General features: G+C 48.5%; 1 protein-coding gene across 1 annotated transcript; it reads right to left on the bottom strand.

The window, feature by feature from the left end:
• Window positions 1–11,771: 11,771 nt before the first annotated feature.
• On the bottom strand, window positions 11,772–15,935 carry LOC124704256 (vesicle-associated membrane protein 721-like). The gene is made up of 5 exons (XM_047236500.1): window positions 15,567–15,935; window positions 13,395–13,536; window positions 13,191–13,311; window positions 13,028–13,090; window positions 11,772–12,032 (listed from the first exon to the last, which is right to left on the bottom strand). The coding sequence occupies exons 1-5, from the start codon at window positions 15,754–15,756 to the stop codon at window positions 11,883–11,885; spliced, it is 666 nt and encodes a 221-aa protein (XP_047092456.1). The 5' UTR covers window positions 15,757–15,935; the 3' UTR covers window positions 11,772–11,882.
• Between the last annotated feature and the right edge of the window lie 590 nt (window positions 15,936–16,525).

Genomic DNA, 16,525 nt, shown 5'->3' with positions numbered 1-16,525 from the left:
ACAGGATGATGCTGCTTAGCCAACAACAATGCTCATTTGAGCATGATCATGAATTATAGCACAGAGAATAGCACAGCTGAAGCACTGGCTCTTGCAAATTGCAAGGATGACACGCAGTCATCAAGCCAGGGGCAAGAAGCTGTATACACAGGAGAGGCATGGTATACAGAGCAACAGCATGAGCCAATAAATTAAGCAAAGCATCACAGTATGCTCATGAGCAAGAGCTCATGAGTTGCAACAACAAGTTATAGGGAAGAACAACACAACACAGTAGCTAGGAACCATGGCAGCAGCACAGTAGCAGCATATGCATAGCAGTAGAGCAAGCACAACAGCTAGGGGTCATGGCACATGTAGGTAGCAGCAGCTAGCACAGCACCAGAGCAAGCATAGCGCAAAGCACACAGAGGCGTAGCAGCAGCAGCATCACAGCATGGCCGCATCTCCATGAGGAGAAGCAGGCCAGTAGCCCGAGCTAGACGAAGAGGAGGAGGAGAGAAAGGAGAAGACGGGGGCGAACTAACCTGGAGCAGCACCACGGCGTCACCATGGCGGCACGGCGGCACAGCCTGGCCACGGCAGCGCCAAGCCATGGCCAAGCCAGGCGGTCGCCGAGGCGCAGAGGCTCCAGCGCAACCATGGCGTGGCACACGGCCGTGCCATGGCACCAGGAACGTCGGCGGCGACGAGATCGCCGCGAATCACCATGGCCGCGTCGCAGAGGTGATGGGGGCGAGCGGTGGCGGCGAGGAAACACAGATCGGCGCGGACCGATCGGTGCGCCGTCGTGCGGCCGTTCGGTTGCGACCGATCTCCCCGGCGGGGATGGTCGGTGGCGGCCGGAGTAATTCGGCGACGGCGCAGGCGACCACGGCGTTGCGGGAGAGAGGAGAGCTAGGGTTCGCGAGAGAGAAGGAGAAGGGGACGGGTGCGTCCGACCGAGCCGGACGTGCAGCTCGGGTTAGGGTTAACCCGCTGGGCCACCCTGACAGGTGGGCCCAGGGGCATATTAGACATTTCACAATTCCATTTAATCCTGAAACTTTGAAAATACATATAAAATGATAAATAGCTCTAAAAAATAAATAAAATATGAAAACTACTCAGGATAAAATTCTCTATCATAATAAAATATGAAATGGAATTTTGGAAGACAAACAAGATTAAGTCCAAATTTGATTATTTAAATAATCATTTAAATCACACCATATATTTTCAATAATGAAAATAAGTCCATAAATTCTTTTGGACTTTAAAAACACCTTGACAACATTTCAAGGTAGTATTTTACCCTAAACAGAGTATCCCTAAATCATTCTTAGTATTAACCTCTCACATGAAATGATAAAAACACCGGAAGGGGGAAACAACCCTAAAAGCCGAATCATGCATAATTGCTTCTTTAACCACCCTTATCGGACAATGATGCTATTTTTCAGCAACAGAGGACAAGGGTCAGTCCACACCATCCAACTGCAACACTTTGCAGTGTTCAGGCAAGTTCATCACTTGCTCATGTCATTCGAGTATTTTTACCAAATTACTTGCAAAGTACTATGTTTATCACTATTGCATAAAAAGCAAAACCACTATTTTCATAACTATGAATATGACTAAGTGGTGGGCAATGGAACCATGGATTGTGTTGATATGGTGGAGGTTCCATTGCAAGGGTTTATATCCATCTAGGATTAAACAACAAATGTCGTCCAGTGATTCTTGTGCCGTAACAACCGTGTTAACCATAAGATCCGGAGTGGGACGAAGTAGTCAAAAGTGTTTCCACCTCTCGTTCATCAACGGACGCGTTGTACCGTAGTACACTTGTAATCCAAGGGGGCAAGCGGCGAGGCTGGGGAGTCCTAAGTCCCCACGGCATTGTTCGTAGTACACTTGTTGCCCGAAGGAGCAAGCGGTGAGGCTGGGGAGTCCTAAGTCCCCATGGTATTGCGGTCTATGATGGGTTGCAGCTACCGGAGAAGGAGTTTGGTTCGATCCCAGACTGTCGTCGTGGTCGGGGTCCATCCTTAATTGGTGTAAGAGGACCGACGAGGACCCAGGGTCGGGGCATGCAACAAAGGGTGGGTGTTCGAGGTAGCGGAGGAACATGATTGGCTAGACCTTATACCGGGCCTCACACCGAAAGAAGTGTGAATGGGAAAGCTGCCCGGTTGGCACCAAGGTTAAGATCTCTTATGGGTAAAGCAACACACCTCTGCAGAGTGTAAAGAATCGTGACTCCGTCACTCCCTGTTCCGGGATTTGGAACTGCGAACGCTGCCGGAAAGGAACTCCATGAAGTTCTAGTAAACAGGTGAAGGCTGACGAACATAGTTCTTTGGAATAAAAGCAACCTCTTGAAGAAACGTTTATCAAAACCTGCATTGGTATTAGACTTTCTGGTCTAATATCGTAGCTAGTGCATTAAACACCTCTTTTCTATAATGAACTTGTTGAGTACGCTCGTACTCATACCACTCTTAAATCCCCGCTTAGATTGTCTGAATCGACTGGAGGAGGACAACGACGACCCTGAAGGAGCCGAAGTCATCGGCTATGAAGAACCAGACCTCTCTGGAGGTGTTGAAGGTGTAGACTACCTCATAGTCTACGGAACAGGGGAGGGTTCCAGAGGAGAGCAAGTTTAGACCCACCGAGTAGTAGTAGTAACCGAGCAGTACAAACTCTTAGTACTTAACTGCTCGAGGAGAATAAAATGTACAACTTAGTAAGACTCTTATATTGTAAGTTAAGTCGGGTTCGCCTCGAACCCAGGAGTATCCCTCTTAGGACCCAAGAGGAGCTCCGAGATGATATGTACATGTTGCTTGTAATAATAAATGAATGAGTTATGGACCTGCTATGTTCTGTTGTACTACTCTGAGGGATGTAATATTTGCGGATTGGTACTTTGTGAATGTTAGATCAACGACTGGCATACTACAACATGCAGTGGTATGCAGGGTCACCACAGCCCCCTGCTTGCAATAGACACCGCCGACTGTCTAGGAACCGCCGTCCATCGACACGGCCGCCACCCCCTCGACCGGCTGCCACTGTTTCGCCTGGAAAAGAGCTCGCCGCCACCGCGATAGTATCGCCCGACCCGCAAGGTGTTCGTCCGATTGTCGTGATGGACATCGACGATGAGATGATGGTGCAGCTGTTCACGGAGGAGCAGAACGCCCAGGCTGTTCGGCGGCAACAGCAAGAGCTGATTCTGACGAACATGATGCCGTTCACCAGCCTTTCTTCGTCGTGCCTTGGCGCGGCGGCTCAAAGCCAGGCAAGAGGAGGACATCAACCGGCATCGTGAAGCCGACGCAATGCTGCTTGATGCCGACTACTTCAACGGCGACGCGACTCATTCACCAAAGGAATTTTGGCGCTGGTTTAGGATGAACTAGGAGATGTTCTTGAAGATTGTCAACGGCGTCAGGGAGTACGACAAGTACTTCATGGCCCAGAAAGATTGCAAAGGTTTGTGGGGCTTCACCTCAATTCAGAAGTGCACTGCTGCAATGTGTTGTCTTGCATATGGAACTCCTCCAGATAAAGCCAATGACTACCTACGGATGGCAGAGTCGACATGTACATAGACTCTCTACAGGTTCTGTCGAGCCGTCATAGCGGTGTTTTCTAAAGAGTATTTGAGAGCACCAAGAGAAGATGATACAGCTCGGATCCTGCAAAAGAATGCATCAAGAGGGTTTCCTGGGATTCTCGGAAGCATTGACTGTATGCATCAGGGCTGGAAGAATTGCCCTTTTGCTTGGCATGGGATCTACAAGGGGCATACTGGTGAGTGCAGTGTCATTCTTGAGGCAGTGTCAGACCATGAGCTTTGGATTTGGCATGCATTTTTTGGCATGGCAGGAACAAACAATGATATCAACTTGTTGCGGCGCTCTTCGGTGTTTGTCAGGCTAGCCGAGGGACAAGTTCCTATCGTGAACTTTGAGGTAAACGGCCACGCATACAGCAAGGGGTACTATCTAGCTGATGGTATCTACCCAACGTATGCTACATTTGTGAAGAAAAGTCCCTCTCCATTAAACGAGATGGAAGCCTATTTTGCAACATGCCAGGAAGCAGCACGCAAGGATGTTGAGCGTGCTTTTGGGATGCTTCAGTAGCGTTTCGCCATTGTCAAGTACCCTGCTCTCACTTGGTCTGAGGCACATATGTGGGAGGTGATGAATGCATGTGTGATCATCCACAACATGATCATTGAGAGCGAGCGCGACGCACCTGTGCATGTTGATCATCCATTTGATTATCAAGGGCCACTAGCTAAGGTAGAGCATGTACCCCAAGAATTTACTGATTTTCTTCATATGCACAATGAAATTCGAGATGCAGGTGTCTATGCCCAGCTGAAGGCGGGTGTAGTTGCGCATTTGTGGGCGAGGAGGGGAGCACCCAACAATGCATGATTTTATTTCTATTTGTTTGCATGTATGAATAATTTAAGTACTATTTGTTTGTCGGGTTGTATGAATAATTAAAGTACTATTTATTTGATTGATTGTATGAATAATTTAATTCTATTTGTGATTGTATGAATAAAATATGTGATATGTTGTTTCAAAATATTGTAAAAAGAAAGAAAAAAATTGGGGACCGTCGTTTGGGAGGTGTCGGTGTGAGAGCAGCCTTCCCAAATGGAGGATGCACTGCCCCCCCCCCTCCAAACGGAGGTGTCGGCACCCCTGCTGGCGCCTATTTAGGGGCTACCGGTGGAGATGTTGTAAGTATCAAAATAGTATATTGTTGTTTAGTTGGAGAAGAGATAAGAGGAGAGAGAATGGAAGTGGACTCTCGTGCAAGAGTGTTTTTATGCACTTTGTGAGAGTGGGTGATGAAACATGTATCACTAAGGGATCCTTTGATTTAAAGGATAGGAAAAGCATAGGAATAGGAAATGCATAGGATTGGAATGACGTGTCTACTTGAATCCTATAGGAAGATGAAGTTTGTTTGATTGTAGCAAAGGAATTTTCATGAGGTATGAGCTAATGGTTTTTTCCTATAGGAATTACACTAGAAGATTCCTATAGGAATTTTTCCTATAGGATATGTTCCTATGAATTAAACAACATGTATAGGAAATTTTCCCATAGGAACCAAATCCTATACAATTCCTATGCAAATCCTTTGAATCAAAGTAGCCCTAAAGTAGTATTTTTTATATCTCATTATTGTACGTGTTAGATACAACATTAGCTACATATAACATGGCAATGTGTTAGAGCCAACAGTCAACTCTATTGTTGTTCGAGCCGTACAACCGAAGTGATCAATCGCTCCTACTATCTGTTAGGATACGTACAGTGAGGTGATGTCAGTCTTTTCTAAGAGATGTCACGTCAGATTTTTGCTTAGTTAGAGGAGAGAGAATGAAGAGAGAGAAGACTGTCTTCCCTTAGCTAAGGGATCATCTCTTACGAAACAAGGGAAGACTATTTTCTCCATTGTATCACATATGTCTTCCCTTAGCAATAAATTTCCTACCAAAATTTAATTATTAATATTAATTGTTAGAGATGGCAGTAAGAGATAATGTCTTGTAAGACTTATATCTAATGTCTTCTCTAACTGATGTGATGGGGTAAGGAAAGACATATCTTCTCTACCATTGTACATGCCCTTACTGATGTGATGGGGTAAGGAAAGACATATTTTCTCTATCATTGTACATGTCCTTACGGGCGTCGCACCAAACTGTCTGGTCAGGGACACACACACGTCACGCGGGCAGGAAACCGGAGGCAGGCGCGCGGCACGGCGATGACGAACAGGAACCCGGCCGTACGGTCCAGTCCACGGCATGTACTTTCGGTGGATATCACTCTGAGGGCATCTCCAGCGGGCCGACGTATTTCTGACGTCCGAAATGTCCGTTTGCGTCGGCCCGCGGACGCGATTTGGTCCAGGGCGACCGTTTGCGTCTTGGGTACCTCCAGCGGTGCCCACGCATTTTTTGATCGGGGACAGCGTCAAGTTCGCTAATGGCGTTTTACGTCCCGTCGAGGACTGCCGTCGGCGATTAACTGTTCCCGCGCGACGACGATCGTTCCCGCGATTTCCCAATACATTGACAAGTTTCGCCGGCGTTTCGCGCGCGTGGGAAACGCCCTGCGCGCCAACGCCGTTTCCCGCCCCGTCGTGGCTATATATGGTGGACACCGGCGGGGGCGACGGGCACACCTCAAGCTACCATCCATCCATGGCCGACCACATGAATTGGGAGCACGTTGTTCACATGTGCCACCAGCTCCACCCGGAGGAGGAGGAGGAGGAGGAGGTAGCCGCAGGCGGCGTTGAGGCCCAGCAGCTGGACCTGGAGGTGGCGGCGGCGGCGGCGGAGGCGGAGGTCGCGGAGGCGGAGGCGGCAGAGCGCGCGGAAGGGCGCCTCGCGGCGACCAGGGCGGAGATCGCCAACGCCATGGTCGAGCTCGCGGAGGCGCGGGTGGCCATCGCGGAACCTCCGGCCGGGGCCGTCATCCACGACATCGCGGACGACGACGTCCCCGTGTCCATGCGCTTCGAGTGCGCCGGCGAGCAGCGGATTCTGCTCGCGTCCTTCGAGTCCCTGGCTGGGGACGCCCAGCGCCGTCAGGCTTGGGTGGAGGAGGAGGAAGCCCACAACTATGCGATGGCCATGGCTCGAGAGTTAATGTGCTCCGACCTGGACTCGCTCCAGCGTAGGGGCCCTTCTCCCGCGCGGGTCGAGCAGGAGAACCGCGAGCTGGAGGCCGCCATCGCCCGCAGAGACGAAGCGGTGGCGGCGGCTAGGGACAGGGCCCGCTTCGTCGCCGACATGGTGGCGATCCAGGCGGCGGTCCAGGCGAACGAGGACGCGGCGGCGGTCCAGGCGGCGGCGGAGGAGCAGGCCTTGCGGCGGAGGCGGCGGTCCAGGCGGCGGCGGAGGAGGAGGAGGGATGGGCGGCGGCGGTCGAGGCGCGATGGGTGGCGGCGGAGGAGGCCCTGGCGACGGCCCTGTGGGACAGCGCCCTGGCCGAGGCCCTCGAACGCCGCAGGCAGCAGGACGAAATGTCCAGTCGCCGGCGTGCGCGGCGCGCGGAGTGCGCGAAGCGCTCCCGCTTCGACGACGCCGCCGGCCCTTCCGGCGGCCATTAGTAGGGCGCGCGACTGCGAGTAACCGAGGCCGGTGTAGGCCGCGCGACGGCGAGTAGGTACGGCCGTTGTAGTTTTAGGTTAACTCGACTAACCATCTCTGTAAAGATGGTCCTTTTGGCCAATCAATACTAATGAAAAAATCTTTTGCTTACCTAGTCACTGCCGACCGGACCCGGATGTACCCAACGCGGACACATTCCGCGACCACCGAGCGTCCGTGGAGACGCAAACCTAGCGCATATTTGGGCTAGATTTGCGTCTCCGCGGACGGTCCGATCACTTTGTGTCGCCCCGCTGGAGTAGGCCCCAGACGCATTTCCGGTCACGGCGGACGAAAACGGTCGCTCAGCTTCCGTTTGCGTCGCGCCCTGGACATGGCCTGAGGCTAGGCAGAGAGCCAGAGATGCATTAACCCAGCCACTGCTGGCCGGTGACCGGTGAGACAGGGCACGCGGCACGGCATTGATTCGTGGGGGGTTCCGATCCGAGCGAATCCGGCCTCGAGATCGGCGCCGCGCGCATCACCTGGGGCACTGTGCACTTGGGAGCGGCGTGAATGTGCTCCTTTCAGGGTTTGTAGATCGGTCGGCCAAGCTCATTCATGGCGGCCGGTCAAGGGCCGGCCGAGCTCTGAAGCGGCGCGCTCGCGTCACGTGCCGGAGCTAGATGGCTCGCAATGCACGCCATCGGCGTCGGGTGGTCAGGTACGGCACCTGGCAGGGCGTTTATGAGCTTGGCGCTGGCAGCAGAGCGAGCTTGGATAGGGATAGGGGAGCGGTGCTGCCGCGGCAAGCTACTATGAGCTGCTGGTCTGATACGGGGGAGCGTCTTCAATTCGAGCGCGGCAGATGCAGCAGCAGGGAGACGAGTGGGAGGGGGTAAATGCGGCACCAAATGCGCCTCACCGGCTTCGTCCACAGTACTGCAACCTACGGGGTCTCGACCGGGCGATTGGCACGACGGAGCAAGCTGCAGTAGAGCTAGAGCCGTGGGTCTATGCTCTGTGCGACGAGCACGCGTGTGGCGCCATCATTCCGTCTTGCTGCGAGATACTCCGCTGCTCCTAGACTCCTAGCCCGTGCAGTGCTGGGACGACGATACAGCGGCGAGTGATCAGGCTCTGGCTATAACTGCAACAGCAAGCCTGCTAGGAACTGAGGCACGGAGAAGGCCATCAGATGCGGCCAATGAACGCTTTGATTCGAGCTTCTGTGCTCGCCCTGGCTGTCCCCTGATCAGGCTCGCCGAGCAATGGACGAGGAGCGGTGCGGTGCGCACCAGTGTCCTCCCTGATGTGTCCTCCTGATGGCTATATGCAGTTCAGTAAATGTTAATCAATATGCTCCACACAAAAAATAACGGAGGCAAAAAGTTGTCTCTTTCCAAATAAGAAATGGAGTTTGACAAGCCTCATAGAGCGGAAATGAAAAATAAAGACAAACAAGTTCAGCTAATGGATTATTTTCCTGATATTACAAACTTTAAATGCTTCGTCTCACTCTTGATGGAGGCAACAAGTATCAGTAGCAGGGCGGCCTTGTTGCATAAAACCATCACGTTTCGCTCATTCAAAAGCGCCCAATGTAATCGCATGGTGAGAGAATCCATTGCTTTTGGCTAGGGGTAGTGTTGCAAGACATGGAAGTCCACCACTCTTTGATGTTTAGCTCATCCGTCCAAGTCAAAGTGTCAATGAAATGAAGCCCTGGACAATCTTTAACCATCGCCCAAACCAACGAAAAAATCGTCGAAACTTCGAACGAAATTCACGAAAATGGTGGATTTTGATGAATTTTGAGAAATCATAATCTAGTAAATTTCAGTCAAATTTGAAAAATCCGAAAGAGAACGCTTCTAAGAGAATCAAAATCAGTTATCTGTAATCAATTAGGTACTACTGCGGTCGAGGAGTCTGTAAGAAGTGATATGCTAGGTCCTAAGTTTGATTCCCGTCAACTCAACATTTTTTGGCTAAATATAATTAATCTCCACATTTTAAATCTGATCGAAATTTTTGAATTTTTTTTCCCAAATTTCGTCAATGAAATGAAGCCCTAGCCAATCATTACGCATCGCCCAAACCCTTTTTGAGAAGCGACATTGGGGAAGAATAGGTGTGTTGCGACTTGCAATTGCTTAAATAGGGGGGCAAAACCCACAATTAGGCCAACCTCTCTTTTTTTTAAGAAAAAGGCCAACCTCTCTTTGCAAGACCGTCTGCCGTCCATGATCTATTTTGAACTACCAACCAGAAACGAACTTCATTTTAGGAGGGGCCCAAACCTTATAAACTGCCTTGTTCATGCTAGTAAGCCTAAAATTTGAGCTTTGTTCTCCGTGAGGTTCCACCGTTCCACACGATATATAGAGTCCTCGTTCTCGTGTAGTTGCATATTTGAAGTCTCCATCCGTAGGTTGATGTATTCGTGGATGTGCGTGATGGTTAGATTGGCGTCTATTTTAAATTGGCAACCCAAGCATGGTTTGGGTGGCCTCCATTACACCCCATTTCTTTGTGAACCGAGGCATAGCCCGGATGGTTGTCAGGTGCTGATACCTGCAGTGACCCGCGAGATTCCGAGTTCGAGTGCTAGCGCTCGCTCTCTCGCTGTACACACCAAATATCATCTATTGAATTGCTTGGAGGGCTTCTTACCCCCAAGTCGCATTTTTACACCCCATTTCTTTCTAGTTGATGCCTCGAAGATGAGTAGAGCGTCTTTTGATTTCGAGCCATGGAGAGGAATGTTCTATTCAAGTCTCCACCTTCTGGTTGTTCCGCGAAGCAGGCTCAACGAGGCACCGAGCAACGGCTGATGAGCAGCAGTGATGTGCATAGGTTGATGTATTCCTGGATGTGCGTGATGGTTAGGTTGGCGTCCATTTTAATGTTGGCAACCCAAGCATGGTTTTTTTCTTTTTTGAACAAAAGAGGGGTCTAGAAGACTCCAGAGGAGTTGTATTCCAACACGTGGCAGGTACAAATTACATAGAGGTCCTTTACAACACTTGCCCTATTGAACCTAGTATTTGAAGATAAGGCCCCTAAACTTACAGAAAACCCCCTGAACAGAAAAATAAAAAAGCAATCGAGGACAGGGGCACTCCGCCACCACCAGCCACCGGAGATCTCAAGGCGTTGCCGCCGAGATCGGAGAGGAGGTTGCTCGAGCTCTCCATTCCGACGGAAGGATCCAGCCACCGACCACTTCTAGGATGTCAGGGACGCACCACTTGACTTCCCAGATGCGACGAGCTCCAGCGAAGGATCCGCAAGGCCTCCACACAGGAGGTTGAGATAGGGTCGCCATATCGACCGAAGATCACGGCGACGACGACGGTCGCCGTGTGTTCCGCGCAGCGAAAGCTCCCGAGCCTCCCAAATCCACCTTCTGGAGTCGCCAATGTCCTCTCCCTTCCACCACCATGGCAGCAAAGAAGAAGAACAGGAGCAAATCCCACAGGGAAGATCCGGGCAGGAAACCATACCATGAGCTTATTATGAGGGTAGGCCGCCAGATCTTCGTCACCCACCTTCGGCTCCAGCCTCCAGAGCACCATGAGCACGAAAATCATCGCCGCCAGCCGCCGGAAACCGCTCAGAAGTTTCAGCAGCTTTCTCCCCTCCGGCATGACGCCAAACTCCACTAGGGGAACAACTTCTAAAGCAAACCTACCACTACTATGGACAAGGAGGGGCCGGCCTCCTCTCCCCCCATCTCCGGCCGGCGAGGCCGCCGGAGACGGAAGGGGAGAGGAGCCGGGAAGAACGAGGCGACTCTCAAAGGGGATAGAGGAGAGAGAGAGCAGAGAAAGAAGTGAGCCCCCAAGCATGGTTTTGGTGGCGTCCATTTCTTTCTAGGTGATGCCTCAAAGATGAGGGGAGCGTCCTTTGATTTCCTACCATTGAGCCATGGAGAGGAATGCTCTGATTCAAGTCTCCGCTCTCTGGTTGTTCCACAAAGCAGGCTGACCGAGCAATGGCTGGTGAGCAGCATTGCTGTGCATACGTCCATGCGTGCGTAACAGCAGCAACTCAACGCGTATTCCTCCTGGAGGCAACTGGAACGTTCAGCTGGAGTTGAAATGGTATTGCCGCATGTGTCGCTTCCTGGAACAATGTACAATTTGGTCCACACCTCTCATATGACCAGGGTGAGCTTTGCATCTAGAACCAAGAAGCCCTAAATGTCGCAAGCTGACTTAGCAAAGCAAGCAATTGGTCCACGTATGGCAGGATTAGCTTGACTGGTAAACCAAACATACCCAAAAGCCTGCTTTTAATCAGTTGTATGCAAAATACACAAAGCCTAGCTACTTCATCGATGAAAATCATACACCAGATGAGCAACTCATGAAACCCAGGCTTGCAGTGACAGTGATCATGCACAAACAAAAAGTCCCATGAAGAGGACCAAACACAAAGAAAGCACAGTATTCTGACGCCAATCAAGTAAATCTACTCATATAATAGAACAAAGGTGTCGTCAAGATCCAAGCTATACATACATAGCATCCAAAAATACAAGACCCGCTGACCCAGCCCACCATCCAGCATTAAGCAAGCACCCACCCCACCACCACGACAACGTAAAACACCACCCAGGCGCCATGAACCGGGCCAGAGCACACTAAGAGAAGAAAGAACAAAACACCATATGGTTTTTTGCTCGAAGCAGCAGCAGCAGAGTAATATAGTGACAGTTGAATGAGTTGGACGGACAATCTCGCCACCCTTACTTGTTGCACTTGAATCCATGGCACACCGACAGGATGATGATAAGGATGAGGGCGATGATTATGCCAAGGACAATCAGCTTGATCTTCATGTTTTGTAGCCACATCTTTCTCCTTACCTGTGTTCCTTGCTGCCTGAAATCTTGAGCCTGGAATTATGGACACACACCATTAGAAATCTTAGATAGCAGTTTTTGTTTCAGAAATATTCAATTGAATCATAACTGGACACACATATGTATGTTTATGGAACTTTACAATTTAAAAGAACTTGAGTATCAATATCACGTTTTCCTTTTGCAATGCCCAAAACTAAACATTGAGCTATGCTTTCTGCTCGTCAAGATCAGGCCACGGAGTTAAGATGGCCCAAAGTGTATTCAGAATGAGAACATCAACTTCAAAATCGAACAAAAGCGTGCAGGGCACTACTCCAGAATTCTGATACCCAATCTTAAGAATAATAGTTTACATGTCTTATCACAACAAGCCAGCAATTTCGAGATATAACTGTGCATTGCCATTAGAGCAACGGTAGAAAAGGACTTGAAACTCCTCTAGATGGAAAATGACAGTTAACTTATGGCAATCCAATCAATTGCAGGTAACTTGAACAAATATGTAGTCCTGACCAACTGAAGCATCATAACCATTACAGGAAGAATGCATATTCAATCACCGTAAGCCCTTAACAGCTACAGGATGTGAGGATAACCTAGGGAGGTTTGTAGTCATCCGTAATAAGTATTAGCCACTTAGGTACAAACAGCCAAACTGTTTTTATCAAATACAGCCAACACTAATAATCTAATATCATGATTGACGGTCGAGTAGTTTGGGCATATCAAGAGACTAATCCAGTATCTATGACGTACCAGTAGTTGACTTGACCACTTGGCTTACCTACATTTTTAGTATAAAGCTGGATCCCAGCATAACTGCCTCAATTGTGACCTTATTGTCCTCTTGCTATAATATAGTAACAGCTTGAAACCAAACCCAATTACCTTGCAAATATATAATAACAGCTAGGAACCAAGCCTAATTGCTCTTGCTATTATATAATAGCAGCTTGAAAACAAACCTAATTGAAGTACACTACCCAGTACAAGATGGTAGAAAAGAATGAGCCAACTGTCAATACCTGTGAGCGGAGATTCTCTGTCTTGTCAACAAGCAGCTCAATCTTCTCTCCACGATCAAGAACCTGTATTTCAAAAGTAGAGTAAGGATCAGAAGCATTCCCCCCAAAACCTTCAATTTCAGATCATAAACTTCGTATAGGTCCACAAAGAATAAAGATGTACCTTCTCAATATTTTCCATCATAACGTTTTTGACTTCTGAAACTTGTGCTTGCACTTTAGCGAGCTTGTTTATCTCTTCAGGGTGGTCTACACAGTACTGCATGTGTTCTTTAAGTTTGGACCTACAGGCAGTAAATATTCACACAATTAGCAAGAATAAAAGGCTATATATCTTAACATGCCCCAGACTGGCAACAAGACGTACCCAAACTCTCTGTTGAGGCTGCTTGCTGCAGCAGTAGCTGCTTTCCCACCACCATATCTTTTGCTGAAATCGTCCTTTATCCTAACCAAGAAAGCAATGGGCATCTGTTGCCCTACTGATTCAACAGCAACTACACAGTATGCTGCAGAAGAAAATACAATGTCAGCATTTTATGATTTTGAATTAGAAGTTACAAATGCCAACAAATGTCATGCAATCTTCTGGAGTTATTATTTAGCCAAACACTCTTCGTTCTAGAGAAGTGCAATGTATGCAATAAATCAGTTGCTTAAATATATTTGGACATCAGTTCCTGATCAATTTTTTCAAGCGCTATAGCCACTGCAATAAACCATGTGTGTTTAAAATGGGAGAGTTTGAAGGAATGGTGCATTATAAGTCCACAAGGTAGCACTACAACTAAAAACACAGCACTACAAAAAAAATAAACGGTAATGTTAAATTCCTCTACATCATCCTCTCTCCTATTACGCCCATTCACAGTTAGTTGTCACTTTTGACTTCAACTAATGAAGGTTTGGCCAATTATAAACTTTTAACATGATCAATCATATAACATATGAATGGTCCAGCTAGATCAGTAATGAGACATATTCTACTGATATTCTACACTTCGAACTTGTGCTTGAGTTCATTAAAATGTTCCGGTTGGAAACTGATGAGTGGGAGTCAAAGACAACTAAATATGAACTGAGGGAGCATTATAATTTCAACATTGATCCAAAGCTCGTGCTATTTTTAAAGCTCAACTGGGCATATGCAACAGAAGGAAGACCAGTTTTGCTGCAAAGTGCCAAAGGCTACAAGGAGGCATATGCAACAGAAGCAAAGACCAGTGTTTATGCAAAGTGCCAAAGGCTACGCTTGACTCGCCAATACATCTGATTTTTAGTCCACTCGAAGAATGGAGTCTAATACTCTAATTTCAACATTAATCCAACACTCAGGCTATTTTTAAAGCTACAACTGGGCATATACAAGATAGGCAAAGACCACCGTTGCTGTGAAGTGCCAAAGCCCAAAGGCTACAATTAATTCTCAAATAAATCATATCTACAGTTCAACAAAGAAGAGCATCTATAAGATACGATTTTGCATACATACTGTCTGCGGAATAATTATCAGTTCTTACGGCGCTTGGAGATCAATGTTCGGATTCTTTTGCTGTTGTAGAAATATTATTCACAAAATGCCTATACCGCCTTGGATGCGCCACTGTGGTGTGACGAGAGAAGTTTGAAATTTCTAATCCACAAATTACTTAATTGATCAATTAAATTCATCGGTGGTGAAAACATTTCTTAACCAATTTGCTATATGTGTAGCTACTTTCTTTCCATATAGATCAAGAGCAACCACAACCATTAGAAAACACAAAAACCGTTGGACAACTATGTTGCATTGTAATAATAGATCAAGGGACAATGCATTTTTGGAAACATCAATGTACAAAATGCATAAATGTGTGTTTGCATTGATACACATGTCTAGCAAGTCAGCAATAAATCATCTACCCTTCTGCTATAAATAGATATAGCAGTATGAACATAACAAATTAACTGCAAGCACGATCATCAGAAAGCACAGAAGCGTTGATTCATCTCTGTCAAATTTTAAATATAGCACGGGGGCATTACTAGTAACTCTGAAACATCAAACCATGACATGCATAAATATGTGCTGGCACGCACATGCCTAGCAAACTGGTGGTCTATCATCATTCTGCTATAAATAGCATGAGTAGCTAGAAGCAGCAGTATGCACTAGCATGCTTTTACTGCTGCTGTCGGCTATTGCAACTCTTACACCTTCGGTAGTTCGGTCCCGTAGGATAAAACAGGCGACCATTTAGCAAGGCAACATGGACTACCTCGAGAACTCGAATTGATCAATAACCAGCACGTATAAGTCTAGAGCACAACTACTAGAAGAGCAAGTTCGGGCACGAAACGTAGCATAGCAGCCAGTCGATCGAAGGCAGGCACTAGTCAACAGCTCGAAACGACCTAACCGCACACCCGGCAAATCCGCGAGATCTACGCCGAGCCAGCACAAATCGAGCGCGCACCGTACCAGATCCACACGCGCATCAGATCGAATCGAGCGGAGCGGGCGAAAGCAAGGAGCGGGCGGAAGGGGGGCGGGACTCACTGAATCCGTCCTCGACGAGGTAGTTGAAGGTGTGGCCGTCGCAGTTGTAGGTGAACTTGTTGTTGCTGGCGGGGAGCTTGACGAGGCACTGGGACGCGATGGTGGTGAAGTTGCCGGTGAACTCGGTGTACTCGGCGAGGACGACGGTGCCGCGGGCCACGAACGCGTAGATCAGCGACTGCTGCCCCATGGCTGCTTCCTTCCTTCCTTCCTGCGGCTCCCGTCGATCAGCCCTGCCGCGTGGAGGTCCGAGCTCGCCCGCCGGTGCTGGTACGGGTCCTCGCCGCCGGTGGTCGGGGCGCGGCGCCCTAGGGGTGGGTAGATCTCGGCGAGGCTGGGTGGGGAGCGAGGGGAAGGGGGAAAGGTCGGTTTCGCCTCGGTGGAGTGGAAGGAGGGGCAATGGAGGCTGGTGGGGGTGGTAAAAGGAAAAGGGAAATCAAATTTGGTTGGTGGGATTTTTGCGAAACGGTCCTCGGAATGTTCGACTGCAGCGCGTGGAGGCCCCCGTTCTGTTCAGCTTTCTTCGGGTTTCTTCAGGGTTAAGCGATTAGCTGCCTGCCTCGTTGGACTGGACCCAGTCTCCAGTCGTTTCTGTTTCTACTACGGGCTAATCTTCTCTTCTCCCCCAGCGATAAGCTTGTGCAAATTGGTGCATAGATGGATCGAATTGGGTCAACACATCTAGAATGGACGCCACAGATGTCACATGTGAGGGGCTTTTCTTTTTTGTCATGTCACATGTGACGACCTTAATTGCAGAAAAATAAGACTATGACACATTGAACTACATATTATTAAAATATACGTGGCTAGCTATAATTTTTTGACAATGAAAGGCAAAAAAATATTTTAACTTTTAAAGTTAAGTCATGTCAAGCTTTGACCTCCTATGAACTATTGTTGTTGGAATTTATGTGATGGCATCGTGCTTTCTTGCCGCCCATTATCCTCTCCATTTT

The sequence above is a fragment of the Lolium rigidum genome, chromosome 3 (assembly GCF_022539505.1).
Source record: "Lolium rigidum isolate FL_2022 chromosome 3, APGP_CSIRO_Lrig_0.1, whole genome shotgun sequence".
In the NCBI taxonomy this organism is placed as follows: Eukaryota; Viridiplantae; Streptophyta; class Magnoliopsida; order Poales; family Poaceae; genus Lolium; species Lolium rigidum.
This window is presented reverse-complemented; position numbering and strand designations above follow the sequence as displayed.